Genomic DNA, 23155 nt, shown 5'->3' with positions numbered 1-23155 from the left:
CAGCTCTCTCCTACAAGGTCACCCCACAGCTACCTCTCCTACACTCTCTTCTCCTCTCTCTAAGGTCTCTCTCTCTTCTATGTCTCTCTCTCCTTTCAGGTTTCTCTTCCAGATCTCTTTCTCTACTAATCTCTCTCTCTCTCCCTCAGGTCTCTCTCTCCTCTCTCTCGCTCCTTCTCTCTCAGGTCTCTCTCCAACTGTCTCTCTCTCTGAGGTCTCTCCCTTCTCTCTCCTTCACTCTCAGGTCTCTTTTCTTCTCTCTTTCTCCTTCTCTTTCAGGCCTCAGAGATGCAGAGCGCTACCCGACTCAGTCATCCATAAACTTAGTCAATTATGTACATAATCCCGGTAATGAGATTTCCAATGGCATGGGCAAAACACTAACCCTCTGGGTCTCACAGCACAGCTACACCCCCATAAAAAAGGCACTCACTGCAGCACACCAAATCTTACACACACACATACATGTGCGTACACACACACACATTACCACCACCATTGGCATGTGTACACGCACACACACACGCACACATGCATCCATCCATGCAAAAACACATGCATTTACACCAACACCCGCATTAACACACACACAATACCCTGAATGTAAGGAATTAAGATGGTCTTCATGGTAATACGTTATTGGGAATCCTTGGCATCGTTCCACACACAACTACAGGACTACGTCATCATTACTTAGCACAAAACCACAGTAACACCCCAGTCTTATACATTAACACAGTGCACTAAAGGATGTAGAGTTTACATGTGCCACCACTGTACTGTGCTGGATGGTTGAAAATATATCAGAATTCTCATAACACTCTAGAATTAGAGCCATTGCTCTTTAAAAGGAATGCATTTTCAACATCTATGACAACCTTTCTTTCTGCTTTGAACATAGCTGGCTTGACCTCCACAGTGGTTGAGAAACAATGGTATCAAATCCAGTTTCAATCTGCTGTTTAGATGATTTCCCAGCAGTAATTTCCTCACATTAACATTAACATCCCCCACCCCCTCACCTCCCTCTCCTGTTGATGGATAATGGTATTATTCCCTAAAGCGTGTGCAAAAAGACACAATCCAGAGGGAGAGACGTGGGAGGTCACGACTAACACGACAACCTCCCCCTCTCTCCCTTTTTCCCCAAATACAAATAGGTAACATAAGCACACACACACACTGCATTTACCCTTTTACACTAATGTAGCTACACTCCCACACACAGAAGAACAGTCATTTTCAGTACAAAGGAGATGAGGACAGCAAAAAATAGCCTTGTTTCCTATTCACCCTTTTACTGTGAAAGATGTTTGACTTTTTAGATGTTCCCTCGAATTTTCACCAACACCCATTGGCATGGGCAACAATTAAGATATTTATAATCTATTTCACAGAAGGTAAAAGAACATACATTTAAAGGTTTGAATGGTTATACTGTGCCTGAGGGAGAACTCCATCAATTGTAGTGCTGTACATGGCTAGTTCAGTGTTGAGACTAAGATTGTTTACATGGCTGTGTACTAATTACAATGATTGAGGAAATATATAATTGAAGGTTTTAGCAGCCGTTTTCAACTCAAAGACATCACTAGTCCAGCACGTTCCTCTCCAATTGAATGCTCCAGAAAATGACTTTACAATGTGCTGAGATAAGTGTCATTTAGAAAGGGGGAAATGGAAATTGATTGTGTGTTGCTGCTATGATGATTAATGGGACACAGTCTGCCTGTCGGATGAGATCAGGTGCAACATGATTTTAAAGCTGTAATATGTAACTCTTTGGGCGGCCTGATCAAATTCACATAGAACAGTGAGTTATAAATGAGAATGATCTAACGCAAGTATGAAAGAAGCGGTAGATCTGTTCTATGTGCGCTATTGCTATGCTTCCTGCTCTTAAGTTTAGTTTTACTTTCGTTTTTGTACACCAGCTTCAAACAGCTGAAAATACAATATTTTGGGCTATTGAAAATATATTTCACAGTGGTTTAGATGGTACAATGATTGTCTACACTTGTTTTGTCACATAAACTGAAATTAGGCGAACTATTCGAGTTTTAGCCACCAGAAAATGTCGGAGCGATGTCTGCATATTGCACCTTTCTAACTTAATTCATTAATAATTGCGCCTTTTTAACATTAACAATCAATTATTTTCCAGCACATTCAATGAACCTGTCTCTCTAAAGCTCTCCCAGGCCTCCACAGATTCATTCATCTATCCTCTCACACGTCCCACTGCAGTGGTGGGGCCAGCTTTCATTAAATGAGATTTTTTATTAACAGCGTTAAATCAGGTTCGCATTACAAAACTCCCATAACACCATTCAAAACATTATTTGAGTGAAAGATCTAGAGCCCTCCACCTGATTAGAATAGATCTGATATCATTCAACCAGTGTTCCCAAGGGACACATATGCAGTTCAATAGCATTGCTGGTGATCTTGCTATTCTGAATTGCAAGATAATTGTTGCCTGACTCATACTGAATTTAATTCAGCTCTATCGATCGATCCATCTGAACCTACAGCACCATCCTAGAAGTTGTTTGTGCTTACGTCAAAATTGCGTGATTCATGATTCATTTAGGCCAGCTCTCATTCAATCCATCGGTTTCTGGGACCAATCAGAACGGTTTGATTGGTTTGCATTCGAGAAGTCGTCGGAGTAGAAACAAATCCAGAGTCATTGTGGTGAAGAAACGTTAGTGGGCGTGCCGTTTGGCCGGAGCGATGTGGATGAGTGGCCCGGCAAGGATAATTGCCAGCTGGTTTAAAATGTCCTTTTCTTTCCTTTCCATGTTGGGTGTGTGGTCTTCCAGAATAAACACCATAGGAATTGTGCAACTAGAACAGACATCCAATCACCAAGGGAAGCCACAACCAGTTGCTCAAAAGTAACTTAAAAAAACAAACTCTTCTGACAATGTTGAGTTACTATGAGACCAACGACAAGCTAAATACTGTATGAATAAAAAAATCGAGGCTCCATCTCTTGAGAATGTGACCCTAATGTAAAATATGCTGATGTGTTCTCTTGTGTGTGATTGGTTGCTGATGGGTTCTCTTGTGTGTGATTGGTTACAGGCTGGAGTTTCAGTATGGGTTCGGCCTACCAGTTCCATAGTTGGAGGGTATTTGTGGTGGTCTGCGCCCTGCCCTGCGTCTGTGCTGTGGTGGCTCTCACCTTTATGCCTGAGAGCCCCAGGTTTTACCTGGAGGTAAGGTAAAGCATTATGGGAAATTGGGTTTTAGGGAGAATGTTTGCTCCTCACAGGCTACATCAGTGGGGGAATCATAGGAGGTTGGAGGGAGGAGCTATAGGAGGACGTGCTCGTCGTAATGGCTGGAATGGAGTCCATGGAAAGGTATCAAACATATGGAATCCACATGTTTGACTCTGTTCCATTAATGCCATTCCAGCCATTACAATGAGCCCATTATCCTTTAGCTCCTCCCACCAGCCTCCTCTGGTGGGCATGAATGGTCTCAGCTTTTCAGTTCAAGAGTTTCAATCTGAACAGTTTAGGCAACTAATAGGCAACTGTAGACCAATCCATTCCCAGATAGGCATATAGCCAAGTTAATCCATTATTTAAGTCTGATAGTTGGTTATCATTAGCCCAGGGCCCTTAGCCTAAAGCCCTATAGCATCTATTTCCTCAGAAAACCATTGAACAGAGTGCATTATCCTAGGTTACTATCATGTTTAAGAGTGTTTGTGAAAGTTTGAGATCATTTGTTCTTTAACAGAAAGGCCTATGAGGCAAACAGTGAGTCAGCCTAATGTTTCAGCAGCAGAGGCCTTGGCTACACATTCCACGCCATTTCCCATGGAGTGTCTGCGATGGCAAATAAGAAAGCAAAAGGTCTGTGACAGTTGGCCTGTTACTGTAGGAGAATTACCCTTTGAAGTAAAATGAGTCATCATTGTCGTGACTCCTGTCATCTCAGCCCATCTCCTCCTGTGTGAGCATGACTGTCACGGAGGAGCGCTCCCATTTCTTTCTCCATTAATCCCGTTCATTCCCTCTGGTTTCTCCCTCCTGTCAGGTGGGGAAGCATGACGAGGCTTGGATGATCCTCAAACAGATCCATGACACCAACATGCGAGCGCGTGGGCAGCCGGAGAAAGTCTTCACCGTGAGTTGTTCCCAGCCTGTATAACCGCCGCCACTGTGACCTGTTAAAATCTGTGCTGAGGTTCATATCTGTGATATGAGAAGGTTTTGAAAGGCGGTTTGTGTCATTCAAACACACGATGGAAAGAGCATCCCAATCGATCCGCATTTAGAGCTTTGAATTTGGAGTCAGATTTCCTGTCTTTGTAAAGCAAAATAAAGCCTTTCAATCCTCTGATACAAACCTCTTTAAAGTAAAATAAAGCTCTAGCAAACCACGATAAAGCTGTAGCCTATATTATTCAGATGGAGGTTTTTGCTGCTAATGCAATAGCATAAGGGCTCAATCAACCTGGCATTGCAAAACCTGGGTATCATCTCTTTAAGGAATGTGCATAGCCTACATGTTTCCATGGGAAAATCAAATTACAAGGCAAAATAGTTGTGGATACATACTGTAAGCGAACCAGGTCAATTCCAATTCCTCTCAGAGGTGGCTCCAGGGTCTGTGTTTCCTTGTACCACCAGTAGAGGGATATCCAATGAAGGGATGATACACAGACAACCTTCCAGTTACATTTCTCCACCAGCAGTAGCCTACATGAAAGAAACAGCATTAACATAACTTTTGATTCAATTATGTTGTTGAAAACTCAATTTCCCATCATTCCCATCCCAGGTGAACAGAATCAAGATCCCCAAGCATCTGGATGAGCTGGTGGAGATGAAGTCAGAGTCGGGGAACGCAGTCTCCAAGGCCCTCTTCAGGTCAAAGACAGAGCTACGTGGGGTGGGTTTTCTCTGCCTCTCCACCTGTTGGCTCGCTAGATGGTCATGATATCCTGCACTGCACTCTCACAAATCATTATTGATGTGTCTCTCTTGTTTCTCCACGCAGATCTTGGTTAACTTTATGAAGTGTTTTGACTACCCTCTGAAAGAAAACACTATCAAGCTGGCTATTGTGTGGTTTACACTGTCATTTGGGTAAGCTTTGTGTTGTAATGTAATAGACTGCCGCTCCCACCCTCTCTCCTGATGGAACGTTTTGTTTCTCCATTTAGAGATGTACATAGAAGTCAGAATATGCTAATGTCCTTCGTCAGGAAATAGCAGAGGCGTGAGCTTGCAGCTACTTTGCATTTCTGTCAGCTGTCTAATGCAGCAGCTCCCTGCTCTCAGGAGAACTACTGAATCAATACACTTCCATTGGGCTCTCCTCTCAGTGTGACAGGATGGGAATGCAAGCAGCCTGAGGAAAAGAAAAAACACAACACAAATGTTGTATTCTTCCCCTATAGTCCCAATACATTTAGACAGTCTCTGGTTTAATATACTGTAAAGACCTGTCTTTCTGCCCATTTGTTAACTCATATCCACTCATTTGACTCCCTACACCCAATGCCTTGTCGTACGTACATAATCTAACCTGTGTGTTTGCGACGCCACTGTATCTGTGTGTGTGGATGCAGGTACTACGGCCTGTCTGTGTGGTTCCCTGACGTCATCAAGCATCTTCAGGCAGACGACTACGCCTCCAAGGTGAAGATCCACAGCAACGAACGCATCGAGGACTTCACCTTCAACTTCACCCTGGAGAACCAGATCCACACCAACGGGGTCTTCATCAGCGACAGGTAGGAAGGAAGGAGAGAACTTCCACACTAATGAATCATGGTCAAGTAGTTATAACTTCATCCTCAATAAAAAGGGGACTTCATAGACTAAAATGGAGTATGGATGAAAAATGTGAATCATTATTATGCCACTTTTATATTCTCATGGCATGTTGATTTATCTGCACTGTCCCTGTCAACTAGATAAGATGGATCAACTTTATTAAGCTGAATACAGCCACCAAGGAGTTCTCTGTAAATGTAGGCATTAGTAACTAACCATGTCCACACATACACTTTCCTCTGTTGATCGGTCCAGATTTCTTAATATGAAGTTGAAGTCCGTCACCTTCATTGACTCCACCTTCCGTAACTGCTACTTTGACGACGTGACGTCGGTGGGATCCTACTTCCGGAACTGTACCTTCATCGAGGCGTTCTTCTACAACACTGGTAAGACAGACGGACAGAAACACTTTTCTTCTAAGCCATCACTTCAGAATCAAAACAGTTATATTCCATTTTGCATAGTCAACACAGACACAGTATATGGTTTCATAGACACAGTACATACACAGAGAATGGGTGAATGGGTATTGTGCTTTCTCAGCTATTGTACTGTGTCAGCCAGGCTTCTTTCCCTATTTTTGATGGCAGACATCGATGAATCAAAACTGATAGACGGCACAGAGGTGATCAACAGCTCGTTCCACCACAACAAGACGGGCTGTCAGATGACGTTTGACGACGACTACAGCGCCTACTGGGTCTACTTTATCAACTTCCTGGGAACTCTAGCTGTTCTACCCGGCAACATTGTTTCTGCACTGCTCATGGATAAGATTGGACGCCTTTCGATGTTAGGTACATACATGGACAGTCTGCATAGTCTGTTCTTAGGGCTACCTTTGTTATGAGCATTACGGTAGGGTGTTAAAATAAAAAAATTATGTGGTTGTGTGTTTGTGTGCGCTTGTGTGTGTGTGTGCCTGTGTCTGTTTGTGTATGAGACAGGTGGCTCCATGGTTCTGTCAGGGATCAGTTGTTTCTTCCTGTGGTTCGGCACCAGTGAGTCGATGATGATCTTCATGCTGTGCCTTTACAACGGCCTGAGCATATCAGCCTGGAACTCACTGGACGTGGTCACCACAGAGTCCTTCCCTACAGACAGGAGGTATGGTTAGAAGCATAATAGGAATACTCCATTTCTATGTGCACACAACACGCATGCACAAACACACAAATATACTTACAAAACCCTTTAAATCATTAAATTGCATTTGTAATTTGTTTCTGTCTCTCTCTCTTTCTTTCTCTCTCAGGGGGACAGGTTTTGGGTTCTGTAATGCTCTGTGTAAGTTAGCTGCCGTGTTGGGGAACGTGATCTTTGGTTCGCTGGTTGGCATCACCAAGGCCATCCCCATCCTCCTGGCCTCATCTGTGCTGGTGTGTGGAGGTCTGGTGGGGCTCCGGCTGCCTGATACTCGGGCCAACGTCCTCATGTAGCCCCAGGAAGGACCACCTCACCTGGGGAAGACCTGGGCCAAACCTGAGGACGGCATGGGAAGCAAGGCGCAGAATGGTGCAAAGGGTTTAGTTCAAATGTTTCCTTATGGATTTTGACATTTGATTTCTTTATTGCCCCTTCTGGTCTCACAGGGAGTTCAATTGCATAACCCCCCCCCCATCCCATCTCTTTAAAACAGTATACTTTTACTTTATCAATGTATTTATGTACAGGACCCAAGTACCAGACCTTCTGGATACATCCCTGGGGTCGAGAGAGAACTCCTATTTCTTAGTGAATGTATTGTTTGGGAATGTCACAACACCCCTCTAAGATTAAATCAATATTTTAATCTTATTTTATCATGACATAATCATAACAGTTAGTGGATGTTTTAGTTAAGCCTGTGGCTCATTGGCTAACTATATGACTTATTGCCTGTGGATTATGTCCATCCACACCATCATAGTATTAGCTGTGAAGGAAACTCTGTGGGTCCTGTAGTCTGTTCTATAGTTGGTTGATGTGAAGTCTAGATCAGTGGTGTATGTGTGAGGAAATATCACTGTCAATGGCTGTCGGATATGAGTTGGCTGGTGGAATCAGTACTGGGTTAGTGCTATGAGAGTTGTGTAGATATCAGTAGTGCCTGTTGCGTTGAACTGTATGAGTACAGTTTGTCTGGAGCCATTGCAGCGACAGAGTTAGTGAGGGCTGTAAATATCAATGTGTTTTTATTAGGCCAAAACAGATGGAGGAGAGAGGGAAAAACAAGCTGTAATGAGCACAGCCAGCCTGCTGTGGGAGAGAAGGGGGAATAGATGATCAGAAAGACTGGAGAGATCACACAGCTGCAACACAGGTGGCCTGGACAGAGAGACAGCCAGACTGGCAGGGAGGCAAAACCAGAGCGAGAACAAGGGTATTTCTGGGCTACCGTGAAGAGTATAGATGGATCTTTGTCAGGCTTGATGTGTTCTCCTGTCTTTTCACATGACGTTTCTACTGTATGTACCCTGCACTTGTTATGTCTGCTGGATATGCGCACATACCATGAAGAGTCATGGTGATGGACAGGATTTAACCCGCAGGAGCTGGTTTGAAGCAAAGCTTCTCACAGATAACATCAGAAACTATAATAACATGTTAGTTTATTAGTTTACACTGACAGATGCATAACAAGGTTTTTATCAGTGTTCTACCCCAGACTACCACATTCACATATAGACACTCAGATCTCCAAGCCCTTTGCACCAGTTCTCTACCCAAGAATAAATTTAATCACTTTAATATTTAATCACTTTAATTGTTATTATTTGAAGTGTACATACTAAATCTAGCAATATGTCTTAAGATATTTACATTATTTGCAGGTATGTATCTGCAGCTGTTCTAAACTTTTTGTTGGGGAAAATGTAAGAATACCTTTTTTCTCTGTATAAAATATTGTTCTCTCCTCCTATATGTTGTATTGTATGCAGGCTCGCAGAAAGGGCTTTGTTTATGTTCAGTAATATTGTTCTCTCCTCCTATATGTTGTATTGTATGCAGGCTCGCAGAAAGGGCTTTGTTTATGTTCAGTAATATTGTTCTCTCCTCCTATATGTTGTATTGTATGCAGGCTCGCAGAAAGGGCTTTGTTTATGTTCAGTAATATTGTTCTCTCCTCCTATATGTTGTATTGTATGCAGGCTCGCAGAAAGGGCTTTGTTTATGTTCAGTAATATTGTTCTCTCCTCCTATATGTTGTATTGTATGCAGGCTCGCAGAAAGGGCTTTGTTTATGTTAAGTAATATTGTTCTCTCCTCCTATATGTTGTATTGTATGCAGGCTCGCAGAAAGGGCTTTGTTTATGTTCAGTAATATTGTTCTCTCCTCCTATATGTTGTATTGTATGCAGGCTCGCAGAAAGGGCTTTGTTTATGTTCAGTAATATTGTTCTCTCCTCCTATATGTTGTATTGTATGCAGGCTCGCAGAAAGGGCTTTGTTTATGTTCAGTAATATTGTTCTCTCCTCCTATATGTTGTATTGTATGCAGGCTCGCAGAAAGGGCTTTGTTTATGTTCAGTAATATTGTTCTCTCCTCCTATATGTTGTATTGTATGCAGGCTCGCAGAAAGGGCTTTGTTTATGTTCAGTAATATTGTTCTCTCCTCCTATATGTTGTATTGTATGCAGGCTCGCAGAAAGGGCTTTGTTTATGTTCAGTAATATTGTTCTCTCCTCCTATATGTTGTATTGTATGCAGGCTCGCAGAAAGGGCTTTGTTTATGTTCAGTAATATTGTTCTCTCCTCCTATATGTTGTATTGTATGCAGGCTCGCAGAAAGGGCTTTGTTTATGTTCAGTAATATTGTTCTCTCCTCCTATATGTTGTATTGTATGCAGGCTCGCAGAAAGGGCTTTGTTTATGTTCAGTAATATTGTTCTCTCCTCCTATATGTTGTATTGTATGCAGGCTCGCAGAAAGGGCTTTGTTTATGTTCAGTAATATTGTTCTCTCCTCCTATATGTTGTATTGTACGCAGGCTCGCAGAAAGGGCTTTGTTTATGTTCAGTAATATTGTTCTCTCCTCCTATATGTTGTATTGTATGCAGGCTCGCAGAAAGGGCTTTGTTTATGTTCAGTAATATTGTTCTCTCCTCCTATATGTTGTATTGTACGCAGGCTCGCAGAAAGGGCTTTGTTTATGTTCAGCCTTTTGATTTGGCGTTTCTGTTTAACGTTGCTTGTGACATTGAATTTATATAGACATGTCATGCTGCTTCCTATTCAAGATACTGAAGGGCCTTTTTTGTGCCTCTCCTTCAGTGGAGCGTTCTCCGCATAGAGAACAGAAGGGTACAGGAGGTAAACAGGAAGTGAACTGTGTGTGTGGTGTGTGATGTCCCTTCATCACACACCATTTTAGAATAAGTAACAAAATCTTTTAGCCATATATACACACTGTGTGTACACAATGAACATGATTCAATACAAAGTTAATTAACAAATCTTACACTTTATAATGTAATTTCATTAGTGCTAATGTTCCCCTGTCTAAAATGTCAACCAAATTTGGCAAATGCATCTGATGTTTACAAGCAATCCTGTAGAAATATGTTGTTATTACTGTAAACAGTATAATCTCCAGGTCTACATACTGTAGCTATATAGTGGTTTCACATCTAATTCACAGGTCTACATCTCTACATGGCTCTGTAGTGTTTTCACATCTAATTCACAGGTCTACATCTCTACATGGCTCTGTAGTGTTTTCACATCTAATTCACAGGTCTACATCTCTACATGGCTCTGTAGTGTTTTCACATCTAATTCACAGGTCTACATCTCTACATGGCTCTGTAGTGTTTTCACATCTAATTCACAGGTCTACATCTCTACATGGCTCTGTAGTGTTTTCACATCTAATTCACAGGTCTACATCTCTACATGGCCCTGTAGTGTTTTCACATCTAATTCACAGGTCTACATCTCTACATGGCTCTGTAGTGTTTTCACATCTAATTCACAGGTCTACATCTCTACATGGCTCTGTAGTGTTTTCACATCTAATTCACAGGTCTACATCTCTACATGGCCCTGTAGTGTTTTCACATCTAATTCACAGGTCTACATCTCTACATGGCCCTGTAGTGTTTTCACATCTAATTCACAGGTCTACATCTCTACATGGCCCTGTAGTGTTTTCACATCTAATTCACAGGTCTACATCTCTACATGGCCCTGTAGTGTTTTCACATCAAATTCACAGGTCTACATCTCTACATGGCCCTGTAGTGTTTTCACATCTAATTCACAGGTCTACATCTCTACATGGCCCTGTAGTGTTTTCACATCTAATTCACAGGTCTACATCTCTACATGGCTCTGTAGTGTTTTCACATCTAATTCACAGGTCTACATCTCTACATGGCTCTGTAGTGTTTTCACATCTAATTCACAGGTCTACATCTCTACATGGCTCTGTAGTGTTTTCACATCTAATTCACAGGTCTACATCTCTACATAGCTCTGTAGTGTTTTCACATCTAATTCACAGGTCTACATCTCTACATGGCTCTGTAGTGTTTTCACATCTAATTCACAGGTCTACATCTCTACATGGCTCTGTAGTGTTTTCACATCTAATTCACAGGTCTACATCTCTACATGGCTCTGTAGTGTTTTCACATCTAATTCACAAGTCTACATCTCTACATGGCTCTGTAGTGTTTTCACATCTAATTCACAGGTCTACATCTCTACATGGCTCTGTAGTGTTTTCTGTGGCTTACTGCCGGTGTAGCACGCCTGTTTGTGTGTGTGTTGTTTCTGTGAGTATATCGTAGTTTTAGTAGTCCACTGTATCAAAACTGCTGTCTGCTTGCCCCCTCCTCATATCTAAAGAGCAGGGCAGGCTTCTAATAATGGGTACATGTAGGGGTGTGCGCTTGTGTTTGCTTTACATCGTCTTGGATACAGTAAAGTCTGTTTTCTGATTGTTTGTGTCTTGGTATGCATCACAAATTAGCAACTGACTTTTTGACGACTTCATGATTTTTAAGTGATGACATAATCAACAAAACTTGAGTATTTATAGTAGTAACAGTGACATGGCAAAGCCATTCTCATTAGGCTGATGTCAAACCATAGCTACTGACTACTGTTACCACCTCAGCAGTGATATGCATTCAATAAGGTACCAGTTGTTTATGAACAAGGATTGCAGCTATATGATGGGTACTGGATGTGTTTAAACCTCTTAACCTAATTGTGACAGCATTGACTATGATATCTTACAAAATATAAATAAGTATCTATTTATTTTGTTTTCTGGGGGTAGGGGGTAGGGGGGGGGTGGCCTAACCAGTCTCCAGACCTTAATCCCATAGAAAATCTGTGGAGGGAGCTGAAGGTTCGAGTTGCCAAACGTCAGCCACGAAACCTTAATGACTTGGAGAAATCTGCAAAGAGGAGTGGGACAAAATCTGGTGGCCAACTACAAGAAACGTCTGACCTCTGTGATTACCAACAAGGGTTTTGCCACCAAGTACTAAGTTATGTTTTGCAGAGGGGTCAAATACTTATTTCCCTCATTAAAATGCAAATCAATTTATAACATTTTTGACATGCGTTTTTCTGGATTTTTTTGTTGTTATTCTGTCTCTCACTGTTCAAATAAACCTACCATTAAAATTATAGACGGATCATGTCTTTGTCAGTGGGAAATGTACAAAATCAGCAGGGGATCAAATACTTTTTCCCCTCACTGTATGTGTGTGTAAATATTGTACATAATCAATGCTGTAATTTGGGGACTCTGTATGCTTTTTGATTGAGTGATGCGTCTCCAGCTTTGTTCAAGCGATAACTCCATGTTGTACATCTGTGTCTCCTCGACTACTGTGTATATAAACTTGCATGCGTGTGTGAAAACGTATTTTTCTTCTTCTACCAGAATAAGTTTTTTTTTGGAAAAAAGTTCATGTGTCACTATAGTTAGTTTTTGTTTAGCCATTTTGTTGAAGTGAACAAGGTGTGTGCTCAGATTAATATAGATGTGTATATTATTGTGAAAGGAATGCCAATCGTGGGCAGGTCTATAAACATGAAGCTGTGTAGAGAAATATTTGCCAAACGATGCCCTGTGAATATTGTTTTAATTAAAGGGGATTGGCAGGAATAGCAGGCAGTGCTGTTTATGAGCGTCAAGTAAATGAAATAAAGAATGATGTTCTCTAGCAAATTAAATCATGTGTTCCTCTGGATATAAAGCTACACAACATTGAGTACATTGCAGCTTACATAAATAGGTCTACTGCAGGTAATTTTGGAGACAATATTACGTCAGAGTGCAGTTTAGTTCTCACAATCACAACTCAAAAAATTTAATCGTATGAGTTACTGTGCCTTCAATGTTTGCAAATCAGATATCAATTGTTGTTGGGAATAAAAAAGGTCAATTTTCAATTAGTATTGTTGGGTTCTGAGAATATGAAATATACTTATTCATGTCACTGAGGAAGAGAGGGTAATGTATAATGTTTACATTATGTCAGGATATGTTATTGTTAGCCATCAGGGATCCTATGGGAGGGATCCTCTGGGAGGAGAAGAGACACAGTCTGGTACCAGGCACCATGACAGACGTGAGTTGAGCAGGGAAGCGATCACATGTGGCAGGCATTGATAAGGGGAGAGATCGTTGGATTAGACATCAAGGGGGTTGAGGTCAGGTCAGGTCACCTTAAGGGACAAGGAAGGTTTTATTACCCCATCACTTCGTCTTCCTGTCGAACCATGAAATATGTCAGGGTTGGAGAGAAGGAGGAGTGCATCTTAATTGGAGTATATATACTTGTGTTGGTGGAAACATGTTTTGTCTGATGCAGCTGTATTGACCCTCTGGGAGAATTAACTTGGTTAAGCTTTCATAGTGTCCGTAGAGTTTTTTACTCTGAGAATTAGAACTTAACAGTATAGTCTACTATAATTCCAGTCTATAAAGTAGGAAAAGATACAGTGGAACCAAAGTAAGGGCTTATGGTATTAGTTTCAAACAACAACACAAACAACAGCAACAATAAAGACATTTCCATATTCACTGGCTTGTTTTCATAGCTAGTAGGCATTAAGCATGTATAGTAATTACATTTACCCCTGGCTTTTCCATTTTAATTAGAAAAACAAACCTTCCAACAAAACAAACAGATAAAATGTACATGTAAATTTAACTTGGAATTTGGAGTTAATGCCTTCTCACACACAGTATTTGAAAATGTCTACAATGGAATGCCTGCTTATTGCCCTGCAATGGCAACATTAGCACAGCAGAGACAAGAGAAGTTTCACAGCATATCACAGATTACTCCTGGTCCCTGCTGGTTGACTTAAAATAATAAATACATTGCTACAGGCAGGCACATATACCCTTTTCGCACTACCGCCAAAGTGAGCCAAGCCATACCGAGCTGTACTACACTGGTCTGGTTACATCCACCGTAGTTGCTGTAACAATGCTGGAAAGGAGAATATGAAAAGAAAATCCAAGTCGGAACAATATGGTTCAGGTCGGATTGATGGTGTGAAAAGGTACTGGTGTAGCCTGTCAGCCTACAGTGCATTCGGGAAATGTTCAGAACCCTTCTCTTTTCCCAGATTTTGTTACGTTGCAGCTTATATTTTGCAAATGTATAAAAAATTTAAACAGAAATACCTTATTTACATAAGTATTCAGACCCTTTGCTATGAGACTCGAACTAGAGCTCAGGTGCATCCTGTTTCCATTGATCATCCTTGAGATTTTTCTACAACACGATTGGGGTCCACCTGTGGTCAATTTAATTGATTGGACATGATTTGGAAAGGCTCACAGCTGTCTATATCAGGTCCCACAGTTGCCAGTGCATGTCAAAGCAAAAACCAAGCCATGAGGTTGAAGGAATTGTCCGTAGAGCTCCAAGACAGGATTTTAAAATTTTGTATTTATTTATTTCACCTTTATTTAACCAGGTAGGCTAGTTGAGAACAAGTTCTCATTTGCAACTGCGACCTGGCCAAGATAAAGCATAGCAATTCGACACATACAACAACACAGAGTTACACATGGAATAAACAAAACATAGAGTCAATAATACAGTAGAACAAAAGAAAACAAAAAGTCTATATACTGTGAGTGCAAATGAGGTAAGTTAAGGAAATAAATAGGCCATGGTGGTGAAGTAATTACAATATAGCAATTAAACACTGGAATGGTAGATCGGCAGAAGATGGATGTGCAGGTAGAGATACTGGGGTGCAGAGGAGCAAAATAAATAAATAAATACCAGTATGGGGATGAGGTAGGTAGATAGATAGGCTGTTTACAGATAGGCTAAGTACAGGTGCAGTGATCTGTAAAATGCTCTGACAGCTGGTGATTAAAGCTAGTGAGGGAGATGTGAGTCTCCAGCTTCAGAGAGTTTTGCAATTTGTTCCAGTCATGGGCAGCAGAGAACTGTAAGGAAAGACAACCAAAGGAGGAATTGGCTTTGGGGGTGACCAGTGAGATATACCTGCTGGAGCGCGTGCTACGAGTGGGTGCTGCTATGGTGACCAGTGAGCTGAGATAAGGCGGGGCTTTACCTAGCAGAGACTTGTAGATAACCTGTAGCCAGTGGGTTTGGCGACGAGTATGAAGCGAAGGCCAACCAACGAGAGCGTACAGGTCGCAATGGTGGGTAGTGTATGGGGCTTTGGTGACAAAACGGATGGCACTGTGATAGACTGCATCCAGTTTGTTGAGTAGAGTGTTGGAGGCTATTTTATAGATGACATCACCGAAGTCGAGGATCGGTAGGATGGTCAGTTTTACGAGGGTATGTTTGGCAGCATGAGTGAAGGATGCTTTGTTGCGATATAGGAAGCCGATTGTAGATTTAATTTTGGATTGGAGATGCTTAATGTGAGTCTGGAAGGAGAGTTTACAGTCTAACCAGACACCCAGGTATTTGTAGTTGTCCACGTATTCTAAGTCAGAGCCGTCCAGAGTAGTGATGCTGGACGGGCGAGCAGGTGCGGGCAGCGATCGATTGAAAAGCATGCATTTAGTTTAACTTGCGTTTAAGAGCAGTTGGAGGCCACGGAAGGAGAGTTGTATGGCATTGAAGCTCGTCTGGAGGTTAGTTAACACAGTGTCCAAGGAGGGGCCAGAAGTATACAGAATGGTGTCGTCTGCGTAGAGGAGGATCAGAGAATCACCAGCAGCAAGAGCAACATCATTGATGTATACAGAAAAGAGAGTCGGCCCGAGAATTGAACCCTGTGGCACACCAATAGAGACTGTCAGAGGTCCAGACAACAGGCCCTCCGATTTGACACACCGAACTCTATCAGAGAAGTAGTTGGTAAACCAGGCGAGGCAATCATTTGAGAAACCAAGGCTGTCGAGTCTGCCAATAAGAATGTTATGATTGACAGAGTCGAAAGCCTTGGCCAGGTCGATGAATACGGCTGCAAACTAATGTCTCTTATCGATGGCGGTTATGATGTCGTTTAGAATCTTGAGCGTGGCTGAGGTGCACCCATGACCAGCTCTGAAACCAGATTGCAGAGCGGAGAGGGTATGGTGGGATTCGAAATGGTCAGTAATCTGTTTGTTAACTAGGCTTTCGAAGACCTTAGAAAGACAGGGTAGGATAGATATAGGTCTGTAACAGTTTGGGTCTAGAGTGTCACCTTCTTTGAAGAGAGGGATGACCGCGGCAGCTTTCCAATCTTTGGGAATCTCAGACGATACGAAAGAGAGGTTGAACAGGCTAGTAAAGTGGGGTTGCAACAATTTCGGCAGATAATTTTAGAAAGAGAGGGTCCAGATTGTCTAGCCCGGCTGATTTGTAGGGGTCCAGATTTTGCCGCTCTTTCAGAACATTGGCTATCTGGATTTGGGTAAAGGAGAAATGGTGGGGGCGGGTTGCTGTGGAGGGTCCTGGGCAGTTGACCGGGGTAGGGGTAGCCATGTGGAAAGCATGGCCAGCCGTAGAGCAGTGGGCAGCTGGGAGGAGGTGCTCTTATTTTCCATGGACTTTACAGTGTCCCAGAACTTTTTTGAGTTAGATTGTGTCGAGGTACAGATCTGGGGAAGGGTGCTAAAAAAATTCTGAAGTATTGAAGGTCCCCAAGAACACAGTGGCCTCCATCAATCTTAGATGGAAGAAGTTTGGAACCACTGTTCCTAGAGCTGACTGCCTGGTCTAACTGAGCAAGTGGGGGAGAAGGACCTTGGTCAGGGAGGTGACCAAGAACCTGATGGTCACTCTGACAGAGGTCTAGAGTTCCTCTGAGGAGATGGGAGAACCTTCCAGAAGGACAACCATCTCTGCAGCACTCCACCAATCAGACGGAAGCCACTCCTCAGTAAATGGCGCATACCAGCCCGATTGGAGTTTGCCAAAAGGCACCTAAAGAATTTCAGACCATGAAAAACAAGATTATTTTGTCTGATGAAACCAAGATTGAAGTCTTTGGCCTGAATGCCAAGCGTCACATCTGGAGGAAGCCTGGCAACATCCCTACAGTGAAGCATGGTGGTGGCAGCATCATGCTGAGGGGATGTTTTTAACGGCAGGGACTGGGGGACTAGTCAGGATCGAGGCAAAGCTGAATGGAGCAAAGTACAGAGAGCTCCTTGATGAAAACCTGCTCCAGAACGCTCAGGACCTCAGACTGGGGTGAAGATTCACCTTCTAACAGGACCTCAGACTGGGGTGAAGGTTCACACTCCAACAGGACAATGACTCTAAGCACATAGCGAAGAAACGCAGGAGTTGTTTCGGGAGAAGTTTCTGAATGACCTTGAGTGCCCAGTCAGAGCCCGAACTTGAACCTGGTCGAACATCTCTGGAGAGACCTGAAAATAGCTGTGCAGCGATGCTCCCCATCCAACCTGACAGAGCTTGAGAGGATCTGCTGCGAATAATGGGAGAAACTCCCTAAATACAGGTGTGCCAAGCTTGTAGCGTCATACTCAAGAAGACTTGAGGCTGTAACCGCTGCCAAAGGTGCTTCAAGAATGTACTGAGTAAAGGGTCTGAATACTTATGTAAATATGATAAACATTTGTTTTTATACATTTGCCCAAAAATGTAAAAACCTGTTTTTGCTTAGTCATTATGGGGTATTGTGTGTAGATTGATGAGGGGAAAAAACTATTTAATACATTTTAAAATAAGGCTGTAATGTAACAAAATGTGAAAAAAGTTGAGGGTATAATTTCTGAATACTTTCCGAATTCACTGTATATGCATTTCTCATGCCTGTTCAAAACCCATTAGCTAAACTATCAGGGAGTAAAAAGCATTGCTGAGTAATCCAAAGAAATGTGTTTAGTGGTCACTATGAGTGTGTCCAAAATTCCCCCTCTTCCCTCTTTATAGTGCACTACTTTGACCATAGCCCTATATGGGCCCTGGTCAAAAGTAGTGCATCACTCAGAACCCCCTCAACCTGCTGACCCAGGCCCTAACTACAGCATTTGGGGCCCTGGAGCATCGACCTCCTATAGCCCCCCACCCCCCCGGAGGTGTTGAAATGCAGCTAACTCCCTGCAATTCTACACTTTTTGCCATGGGGCAGGTTTTTGTTGTTGTTGCTGTTTCATAGCTCCTCTCATGCTTTTATTTCGATTTTGCGATGAGGCTGAGAGAAAATGTTGCCGTTTTAAGCGAATTTCCTGCTATTCTACACATTTTGCCCTGAGGCTGAGAGAACATTTAGCATTTTTAAAGCTAATTTCCTGCAATTCTAAAAATATTGCTATCATAATATGCTATCCAAACCCCAAACGTGTCAAGTGTGCCTGTTCGGTAATCCGGTAATCCGGCTTTCAACTGAACCCAACCTTGACGTGTGAAGTGAAACCTTCTGATGTCTGCAAGCCTAACTATCTTCACCATACATTTTTCTATAAACCAATCTGATACACTTTTTATACCCTTTTATTGTAATGATTCCACTGACATCCATTTCATTTGCTGTTTTGAGGGTATATTGTTACCCTCATTCTGACAGCAAGAGATGGACAGCTGTCATGATAAATTGGTCGCCAGGTGGTGCTGAGGACAGCTAGATAATTAGAGCGTCAGATCAGGGGCGTATTCATTACGCCAATTCTGTTGCAAAACGTTTCTCAAACGGAAGCAAACGGAACAAAATTCGGGAGGGATTTTCCTGAATTTGTCCAATTGTAAATCTTGTGTTAGTTGCAAAACGTTCCCTTTTGCAACTGTTTGGCTAATGAGTACACCACTGGGGTATTCATTAGTCAGATTATGTTGCACAACGTTTGGTCTGTTGAAGCTCTGTGCTATGGCAAGAATAGCTCAAAGAGAAACAAAGAGTCCATCAATACTTTAATTATTTTCTCGGATTCCGTTGCAAAATGTTTGGTCGGTTGCACAACGGAAACAGTGTACTCTAGGAACCATATGGAAGCAAACGGGACAAAAGAAAAGGGAGATAACATAATTTGTCCAAGATAAACGCGTTTTCGTTGGGAAACGTTTTCCGTTTGGAGTAAACGGTTTCCGTTGCAAAACGTTGCGCAACCGACCAAACGTTTTGCAACGGAATCCGAGTAAAGAATTTACCCCAGTTCAGAGCGCACTGACTGTGAACACTTGCACTGAGACAGAGGAAACCTCAAGCACTTTCTGACATGACCCAGCAAAGGTGAACAACGCGATGGGAGTTCTGCTGAGAAAGTGACAGGAGGCATATCGACGAAAAGGAAGTTTAAAAAACTAGAAGTTAATATTCTCTCGATAGTGTCACATCTAAGAATATTGTTGAACAACGCGATGGGAGTTCTGCTGAGAAAGTGACAGGAGGCATATCGACGAAAAGGAAGTTTAGAAAACTAGAAGTTAATATTCTCTCGATAGTGTCACATCTAAGAATATTGTTTTGACTCATTTTAAAACCAAAAGCGCGGTTTATGGTTTGCTGATAGCTAGCATTGGTTGGGCAACATTCATCAAGTTCATAACCGGGGGAACAGAGGCAGGATGTACTATGAAGAAAAAGCTAATTCACACAAGCCACGTTATGGAAGTAAGTAAAAGTGTCCTAACCCACCATTTGTAAATAAATTCAATCGACAGTTTTTATTGTAGCTTTCATGTTTCACGTGGTTTTGGCAGGGCGCGTATGTGGCCTTATAGCTGCATGTTCGATGATGAGCCACAGGTGTTTATTGGAGCTACCATTTTATCTATTTAACCTTTAACTAGGCAAGACACCGCATAGGACGACTGTACATGTGCACCGCAGAACAGTTCGGTTTTCACCTTGAATTATATTCTGCATAAACAAGTGTAAACTTTGAAAAAGCTATCAAACTCTGATGTAATGTTGTCAAACATGGAATTGTAGGCACATTGTTTGCTAGGGATGGGGAAAAGTATGACACTACTCTGGCCCCAGAGGACTGGAGCTGTCCATCCCTGACTAGTCTGTACTCACTCAGTCTATTGTCAGTGACCCTGACCCTTTATCAGATACAGTTCTACTAACCATTTGCACCCATAAAGCGAGGGAACAAATTACTATTTGAAGTGGCCCGTGTGTGCCCCACATCACCTCAGACAGACATGATCCATCTTCAACAACTCTGTTTTCTCAATCCAGAAGGTAGCCCTATTTGGTAAAATACCAAGTCCATATTATGGCAAGAATAGCTCAAATAAGCAAAGATAAACAACAGTCCATGATTAATTTAAATCATGAAGGTCAGTCAATCTGGAAAATTTCAAGAACTTTTAAAGTTTCTTCAGGTGCACTCGCAAAAAACATCAAGCACTATGATGAAACTGGCTCTCATGAGGACCGCCACAGGAAAGGATGACCCAGAGTTACCTCTGCTGCAGAGGATACGTTCATTAGCGTTGCCAGCCTCAGAAATTACATAGAGTTCAAGTAACAGACAAATCTCAACATCAACTGTTCAGAGGAGACCGCATGAATCAGGCCTTCATGGTCGAATTGCTGCAAAGAAATCCCTACTAAAGGACACCAATAAGAAGAAGACTTGCTTGGGCCAAGAAACACAAGCAATGGACATTAGAACAGTGGAAATGAACCCAAATTTGAAGGCACCTCTTAAAGCACCTGAAGAAGGCACCTCTTAAACCTCAGGAGGCTGAAGAAATTTGGCTTGTCACCAAAAGCACTCACAAACTTCTACAGATGCACAATCGAGAGCATCCTGTCAGGCTGTATCACCGCCTGGTACGGCAACTGCTCCGCCCACAACCGTAAGGCTCTCCAGAGGGTAGTGAGGTCTGCACAACGCATCACCGGGGGCAAACTACCTGCCCTCCAGGACACCTACACCACCCGATGTCACAGGAAGGCCATAAAGATCATCAAGGACAACAACCACCCGAGCCACTGCCTGTTCACCCCGCTATCGTCCAGAAGGCGAGGTCAGTAGAGGTGCATCAAAGCTGGGACCGAGAGACTGAAAAACAGCTTCTATCTCAAGGCCATCAGACTGTTAAACAGCCACCACTAACATTGAGTGGCTGCTGCCAACACACTGACTCAACTCCAGCCACTTTAATAATGGGAATTGATGGGAAATGATGTAAAATATATCACTACCCACTTTAAACAATGCTACCTAATATAATGTTTACATACCCTACATTATTCATCTCATATGTATATACTGTACTCTATATCATCTACTGCATCTTTATGTAATACATGTATCACTAGCCACTTTAACTATGCCACTTTGTTTACACTTTGTTTACATACTCATCTCATATGTATATACTGTACTCAATACCATCTACTGTATCTTGCATATGCTGCTCTGTACCATCACTCATTCATATATCTTTATGTACATATTCTTTATCCCCTTACACTTGTGTCTATAAGGTAATAGTTTTGGAATTGTTAGCTAGATTACTAGTTGGTTACTAGAAGCACAAGCATTTCGCTACACTCGCATTAACATCTGCTAACCATGTGTATGTGACAAATAAAATTTGATTTGATTTGAAATTGGTCAACAAGTGCTCAGCATATGTAGGAACTCCTTCGAGACTGTTGGAAAAGCATTCCAGGTGAAGCTGGTTGAGAGAATGCCAAGAGTGTGCAAAGCTGTCATCAAGGCAACGGGTGGCTACATTGAAGAATCAAAAATTTGTTTAACACTTTTTTTGGTTACTAGATATGTGCCATTTCATGGTGTTGATGTCTTCACTGTTATTCTACAATGTAGAAAATAGTAAAAATAAAGAAAAACCCTTGAATGAGTAATTGTCCAAACTTTTGACTGGTACTGTAGATATCTTTACAGTAAAAAGACTCATCCTAGTGCACAAAAGAGTCAACAGTTAAGGGTCTCTACAGACAGAAGGCATTTTCCCAGTGGTTGAATATTAACTTTTTGCTATTACTGTTAAGAAATCCACGCATGACTTCTGCATGGGTATTACAGGAATTTAGCAAAGTCAATAAATATTTTGGAAAAAAGGTTTGAAACGCCAATAACATGCTCACCTGTATCACTTTAGGCCTGTGTGTTGTTGACAGGAATTAGCCTATGCTGAGTCAGATCTGAGAACAAATGGCAAAGTGCAATGGTGAGAGATATTCAATTAGGTAATCAGGTCAATAGTCTTTTTTTTTTCTCTACAATTTCAACCAGTAAAATGATAACTTGGCTGCATTATCAACCATAGTGGAAATGTCTCAACCAGTTTGTTGACCTGACATTGTTGTTTACCGGTTTAAAATGAACTGACTAACTGCATAGGTCCAAACAGGAAAGGTTGAAGGTATTGTCTGTCTGTCTGTCTCACAAAATGAGGAGTTTATTATTGTAAGGGCAGAGGTGGTCCGTAGAAGCTGACATAGCTGACATAGGCATTACCATAATTCCGGCACTAATTATCTGTATTAGTGATCTTTATCTAGGAGTCTTCTTTTGGATTCAGCACCCAAGTGAGCTCTTGGGGGAAACCGTCCACAAAAACAGGTTTTGCTAAGTTTAATCAGACGCAATTGGGGTTTTGAGCCCAGTAGATGGGTTGGTTGTTTAGCAACAAAACTGATGCGTGGGCAACTATGGGGAAAAACAGACTGGGTTGGCTTAGATGGTTGACAACTTGTAAACTATATTTAGTCTCCAATGTTTATTGAAAACATGAAATACATTTGCACTTGTTGTCGCAAATACATAGTCTCAGTTGTTAGTTAGCTACCTAGTGATTTTTTTGCTGTATTAGCATTGACAGTCAAATCAAGACCTGGTATTAAGAACTAGATGACATGAGGCAGTTTATTGCTATCTATCTTATACATTTTTTTTTTACTGAACCTTTATTTAACGACTCAAGTCAGTTAAGAACAAATTCTTATTTACAATGAC

General features: G+C 41.9%; 2 protein-coding genes across 5 annotated transcripts in view; both read left to right on the top strand.

Annotated features, from left to right (window-relative positions):
• Nucleotides 1–12979, top strand: part of LOC109894916 (synaptic vesicle glycoprotein 2C) — a 77801-nt gene extending 64822 nt beyond the window's left edge. Inside the window, exons 4-12 of one of the 3 annotated variants that reach the window (XM_031829916.1) lie at nt 3091–3224; nt 4057–4146; nt 4804–4914; nt 5023–5111; nt 5597–5761; nt 6060–6193; nt 6398–6604; nt 6755–6914; nt 7063–12979. In XM_031829916.1, coding sequence (XP_031685776.1) covers nt 3091–3224; nt 4057–4146; nt 4804–4914; nt 5023–5111; nt 5597–5761; nt 6060–6193; nt 6398–6604; nt 6755–6914; nt 7063–7246 — 1274 coding nt within the window. In that variant the 3' untranslated portion in view covers nt 7247–12979. Of the gene's footprint in view, nt 1–3090; nt 3225–3501; nt 3873–4056; nt 4147–4803; nt 4915–5022; nt 5112–5596; nt 5762–6059; nt 6194–6397; nt 6605–6754; nt 6915–7062 lie in introns of those variants that run through there. The other 2 variants (XM_031829915.1, XM_031829917.1) reach the window with 2 other exon arrangements.
• A 6369-nt stretch (nt 12980–19348) lies between these two features.
• The window catches only part of LOC109896019 (ras GTPase-activating-like protein IQGAP1), an 84797-nt gene continuing 80990 nt past the window's right edge, over nt 19349–23155 (top strand). Inside the window, exon 1 of one of the 2 annotated variants that reach the window (XM_020490207.2) lies at nt 19349–19821. In XM_020490207.2, coding sequence (XP_020345796.1) covers nt 19776–19821 — 46 coding nt within the window. In that variant the 5' untranslated portion in view covers nt 19349–19775. The remainder of the gene's footprint in view (nt 19822–23155) is intronic. The other variant, XM_020490206.2, reaches the window with a different exon arrangement.

The sequence above is a fragment of the Oncorhynchus kisutch genome, linkage group LG8 (genome assembly GCF_002021735.2).
Source record: "Oncorhynchus kisutch isolate 150728-3 linkage group LG8, Okis_V2, whole genome shotgun sequence".
Classification (NCBI taxonomy): Eukaryota; Metazoa; Chordata; class Actinopteri; order Salmoniformes; family Salmonidae; genus Oncorhynchus; species Oncorhynchus kisutch.
The sequence above is the reverse complement of the archived record's forward strand: the minus strand, read 5'-3'. Positions and strand labels throughout refer to the sequence as shown.